Source organism: Lycium barbarum, chromosome 7 (genome assembly GCF_019175385.1).
Source record: "Lycium barbarum isolate Lr01 chromosome 7, ASM1917538v2, whole genome shotgun sequence".
Lineage (NCBI taxonomy): Eukaryota > Viridiplantae > Streptophyta > Magnoliopsida > Solanales > Solanaceae > Lycium > Lycium barbarum.
Window position 1 is genome coordinate 12,858,765 of NC_083343.1, and position 6,087 is coordinate 12,864,851.

Here is a 6,087-nt window from a genome sequence, read left to right on the forward strand (position 1 = left end):
ACTTTATTTGGTTTCTTCCTAACGGAATTAAAGAAATGCATCTTGGAGTACTTTATTTTAACTCATTTGTTTTTATTTGAATTCTTTTTAGTGCTTTTAGGGTGTCAATTTCTCAGTATTATAACAATCAGCCTAAAATAAACAAAAATATCAAGCCAATTTAAACTTTATTTGGTTTGTTCCTAATGGAATTAAAGAAATGCATCTTGAGTACTTTATTTTAACTCATTTGTTTTTATTTGAATTCTTTTTAGTGCTTTTAGGGGGTCAATTTGTCAATATTATAACAATCAGTATAAAAGTATAACTCTTGTTAGTGGGACAACAATATTATGGTGCCTTTTCAATGATGGAAAAATAATTTAAATATACTAATTGTCAGTAATACACCAACAAGAACATATTCAATGTAGTTTCATAAATGGAATATGGGAAGAGTAGGTTGCACGTACAGTTTTACTCCAACTCCTATGTTTTTGAAGTAGAGAGGGTGTTTCCGATAAACCATCAGCTCAAACGAAGAGTAAAAAAGAGAAAGTGAAAAAAAATGGTTAAAGTTTTCAAAGTAGTGTTGCAAGAACACTAATGGGCAGTAATACCTTTTATAATTTACAGGACAAATCGATATTTGATTGGATTAATATCAAACATCTTGGATCAATCAAGACAAATATATTCCTTTAAAAAAAAAATCTATTAGCAAACATATAAAATAGGATAATATTTGAAACTAAAAATATTAGTCACAAGTTCATAATTATTTAATCACCGACCTTCTTCATAAGAATTTTACGATCGTCAACGTTTTCATATTTTTGGCGTCTCCGTCCTTGACCTGTATATGTAAGTAGAGAGGCATTTCAAGTTACATTATAAATAAGATTTTGTATGACGATTAAAGAAAAGTTGTCACAAAAAATTTCTTGTTAAGTTAAGAGTCGTTGAGAATAGTTTAATCGTTAAAAGGTAATTCAAACACATAAGGATTACCAATGACTCTGTAAGAAGATTAATTGGATAGCCACCTTATTGTTGAAAAAATTGAGCCTAAGGTCTTGAGATTCCTAGAGTTTAATAGAGGCTTCATTGGCCTTTTCCAACTATTTTATAGTAGAACTTTTACATTTAAAAAAATGCAGAATTTTCATCTAGGAAGGACTTGATATCAAAACCTTGCGATATATATTCGTAAAATCTCATATTATTACTGCTGTTAAATTTACAATTCCAAGCAACTCTGTTTATTTTTAGTTTGATTTAAGTGAAGTTATAAGAATAAAACTTAATTGGTCTAGTCTTTAATTTGAACCGAGTACCATGACCACAATTTACATTACACAAGCATAAGGCATAATGACAAGAAATTGTGATTGACCTTGATCTTGACCTGATGACGTAATTATTTCTTCAACTTTTATTTGGAATGTGTTTAATCACTATTTCAAATTAAGACTAATTAATCTATTAAATGGTCCCTCTCATTGACGTGTTAGGCACTTTAATTTTATTTAAGTATCCAACAAAGACCTTATCAACTCAGCTAAGCAAAAATTAGACTAGTCTCATGAAAATTAATATATTCAAGATTTGGTGTCACTTTGTCAATTGTTTGGTCCCTCATTTTTCTTCTTTTATTTATGATTCCAGGGATTCTAATTATTTGGTAAGTCTGAGGCACATGTGTCAAATTCTGAAATGTGATTTTGTAACTTTTGAGAAAAAATCAACCCTCCTTTAGGAAAAAAAATAAAAGAAGAAAAAGAAGGACCTGAAAGGGGTTAACACAGGAAATTTTAAACAATATCATAGTAAAAGAAAGATTAGTTAACTCCTCAAATAGTACGTGTCTATAAAATAACATGGAGTGTAATTTAAAATCAATTGTCATGTGTACAAGATTCTTTAAAAGAAGATATTTTTTGAACGGATCAGCCTTCTGGAGAACTTTTTTAAAGAAGAGAAAATGTCTAGAAACAAATCATGTTTGAATTATCGTAGTTTTACGTAAAATAAAAAAAAATAAAAAAAAAAGGTCTCGGGCGGACTTTCCGCAAAATTTAAACAAACACGTTTTGAACTTCTTTTGCCAATATTTCAAAAAAAAATAAAAAATCCGACAATATGTAACAAACTCTGACATTAAGAATTAAATAGACTGACTTAGTTGTTTACCTACCTCCAAATAATTGAGCTAATCACGACTAGTTAAGTTTGCAAATGTAAGGTCCTAAAACCTTAGCATCTTAAACTTAAATTTCTTTAGTAGTATACAGTCGGATTTCCCTATAACGGCCTTATTTGTCTAGATATTTTTTTATTGTTATAACAAAATGCTATTACATAGAGCATATAATATAACATAACATAAAAGTCGATTTCAAAGAAAATTTTATTGTATAGTGAAATGTTGAGAGAATGATTATTATAAAGAGGTGTGATTGTATTAATATTTTAGCCTAAACAAAAAAGACTCAAGGATGATGCGTCGAAATATTCAATAGTTCGATTGACACAAGATTTTTCAGACAACAAAAAAACATGAATAAAATTATGAAATTCGTCGCTAAGATACTAATCTGACGATAAATATCTTGTAGCTAATAGATCTTTTTGATAATTAGTCGGTAAACCACAGTTATAAAAGATTATGGATGGATTTTTACGCTGTTGTTGACATAAGTTGTCCGTCGTTAATTTATGTGTGTTTCAAACTTTTGTATCTTAAAATATTTAATTTCCAAACATACGAACGTTGTCACGTATATTATCTATAATTAAAAAATGAAAGAAGAAAACAATCTGGATTCCATTTTGGTAACGAGGATAAATAATTAGGGATGCATGTAATTAACTAAGACAACATGATCAAACAAAACTATTCCTAATTAATATTGACCTCATGCATGACAAACACACACAAGCAGATAAATCACAAATCATATTTTGTCACAAATTTTCAAATTAACAAGCTGGAAGAATATTGAAATGTCATTACAATAAACCAACACCAAAAACAAAAAAATCTAGCTGAAATCCAAAAAATTCAGCTTTATTAGTACAAAACAACAATAATGTCAAATCCGTATATAATTAAAGATAACCAAAAAAAAGAAAGAGAGAAGAACCAATAGAGAAATTACATAAGATTAACACTATAGTACTCTCTAATTTAACAACCTAGCAAAGGCAAGTGACAAGAAAGTGACTGGCAAAGCTGAAAGAATCAAAGATGGAGCTGAGGCACTTGGTGGTGGTGGCGAAGTGACCGGAGAATCGCCCGATGGGACGGTGGAGCCGGATGGAGTGGTGGCAATGGAAGGCGTGGGAGCCACGGACGTGCCAGTACCGGTGACATTGATGGCTAATTTTTGACCTAATGAGCAATGGCCAGGGAATGTACACATGTAGTAATGTTCACCAGAATTTGTGAGTGTGATTCTGGCTGGACTAGTGCTAATTGTTTTTATTGGGGAAGTTGTGTTGCATGAGTCATAAGCTGCCTTTCTAACTGTGGCAACATTGTGTGCCCTATTGACAAAATTGAAAACTGCATTGATAAAAAAAAAATAAGAAAGATTAAAATGTTTAGATCGACAATTATAAAATAGAGAAATCATAGATCATGAGATTATTGTAAGAAAAGCTTCGACAAGTCAATTTCTGATGGACTTGCTTTGGAAATTGATGTTGGAAATTTGTGTGTTTTTAATAGTATTTTAAGCAATCTTGGTATCTCAAAAGGGAAGTATGATCCAATTTTAGAGGTGAATTTTCATTTCGATTTCTCAAATTTTGAAATGAAATTTATATATTCATAAATTACATAGAAACTCTAGTTAAAGAAAAACTATTGATTTATGAAATAACACTAATAATAATGTCGTATGAAAAGGGTTTAAGGTCAACGAATTGAGTGCGTAAAAAATATATATGCAGTCAAGTCATTCATGAGATAAATTTATGCAAATTTTATGTTAAATATTAGTAATTGATAACCTGATAAAAATCCTAAAAAGACGAGTTAAGTTTTAGTTCTTACCAAGTGTATCTCCAACCTTGAAGGATTTGCCATTAGCCCATCTTTGATAAGAAACTGGGCCACCAGTAGGCACATTCCAGCCCATTTTATCTCCAACAATGTAAGTTTGGGCTGCACTAGCAGGTGAAGGTGCTGTTGCCGGAGCGGCCGACACCGATGGGGCTGGAGCCATTGATGGGCTCACTGAAGGAGACGTCACCGGGGTGGCAGTGGGACTGGCGGCAGATGGCTGAGGAGCGGGAGAGGCGGAACCGGAGGCGGCGGAGACATTGATAGCCAATTTCTGGCCCAATGTACAATGGTTTGGAAAAGTGCAAAGGTAGTAATGTGATCCAGCAGTTCTCAAAGTAATGTTTGTCGGCCCATTAGTGGATATTGAAATTGGGCTTGAGGTATTGCATGAATCAAAAGCTGCCTTTGACACCTCAGCCACACTATGTGATCCGGTTCTAAAATTAAATACTGCATTAAAAAAAAAAAAAAAAAAAAGAGTCCAAATAAATTTATTAGTTAAAACAGCAAAAAGTAACGATTTTGAAAAAAGAACTAATATATACACATAATAGAATTTGTACCTATTGTAAATTCACTGCCTCTAAATCGTGAATTTCATTATCAGCTGATTAATGATTTTTTGGTGGTGAGTGGCTTAGTATATTACATTACATAATATTCTTTTGTAGTAAAGAATTCAATCATGGCGTAGATAAATGTTCTTTTTAAGAATATTTGACTATATAAATAAAAGTTGAAAGGAAAGTAGCGTGCCTGCGGAATATTTATCTGCCATAATTTTGTATGTATCTGCCATATACTACTAATTGATAAAAAGCAATACAAGTGGGAAGGAATCTAGGTGATAAAAAAGCAAAAGGTGTATCACCCATTACCCATTGACACTTTATATATTAGATTAAACTAAACACAATTAAGAGAAAGCAACACAAAGTGGTAATATTAATTAAGTTTAAGTTATTTACAATGATAGAGTAAAATTATATCTACACAATCAGGTCACTTATTAGATAATTACGTATGTTTAAGTTAATATATATCGTTAGTGTAAATATTAGTATTACTCGGGTAAATCTCCTTAAAACATGAGATTTATAATTTTAAAAATAAAACAAGTTACATGCTACAACAAATAAAAGTGACCTAATAATATAAAATTTATTTCATGAAATTAGCAACTAACTTGGTATTGCAAGTTAAAATTCGCTAATAATATTAAAAATACTTACACTGTCAGTGCATATAATTTAAAAGCAGGCTTAAGTTGTGATAATTTACTAACCAAGAATGTCGCCGACGGCGAAGGCCTTCCCGGCAGCCCAGGCGGAATAAGCGGCAGCGCCACCACTAGGAACGGTCCAAGCCAAAGCATCACCAACAATATAAGTTCGTTGTGCAATTGAAACATGTAATAAAGCAAATATTGCTGCAAGAGCAACCAAAGTACTCAAGTTTCTTGCCATTTTTGCACAGTATATGTTCTTTGAGATCAAAGTCGCCCCTGTTTCTTGAGCTTTGTGTTCTTTTTGATAGAAGAAGAGGAGAGAGTTAAGAGTTTGAGGTATTGGGGTGGCAATGTGGTTTTTATTTATAGAGGAACAATATAGGGGGGAGAGGTTATTCTCTTTTTCTTTTTTGGATTGGGTAATGGTGACCTGTTCCAACTTAGGATTAAATTGATTAAGATGAGAATAATAATAGGTACATAGAAAACACGTACAGGCGCCTTATACTAGTTTGAAATTAATATAGATTAGAATTTAATTTTTAGGGTTTTACTATTGAATTTTTTGCACTTTTAATAATTTTTCATGTATATATTATTTATCTATGTTATATATAGATATAGCTGAACCTATTAATTATATATTAAATCCGCCAATAGAGGTGATATTGAATATCTCATGAGGCCAAGAACTACTACTAAAAATATATGTAAATTTGCTGGACACTTTCATGAAAACGCTATAAAAAATGTGGGATTTCTGATGGAAAAATTGTTCGAAACGTTGTTGACAAGTTAATTTGTTAGA

At 31.4% G+C, this 6,087-nt stretch overlaps 1 protein-coding gene across 1 annotated transcript; it reads right to left on the reverse strand.

Moving 5' to 3' along the window:
- Window positions 1-2,925: 2,925 nt before the first annotated feature.
- LOC132603159 (blue copper protein-like) lies at window positions 2,926-5,640 on the reverse strand. The gene is made up of 3 exons (XM_060316085.1): window positions 5,337-5,640; window positions 4,040-4,501; window positions 2,926-3,547 (listed from the first exon to the last, which is right to left on the reverse strand). Exons 1-3 carry the CDS (start codon window positions 5,515-5,517, stop codon window positions 3,165-3,167), a joined length of 1,026 nt encoding a protein of 341 aa, XP_060172068.1. The 5' UTR covers window positions 5,518-5,640; the 3' UTR covers window positions 2,926-3,164.
- Between the last annotated feature and the right edge of the window lie 447 nt (window positions 5,641-6,087).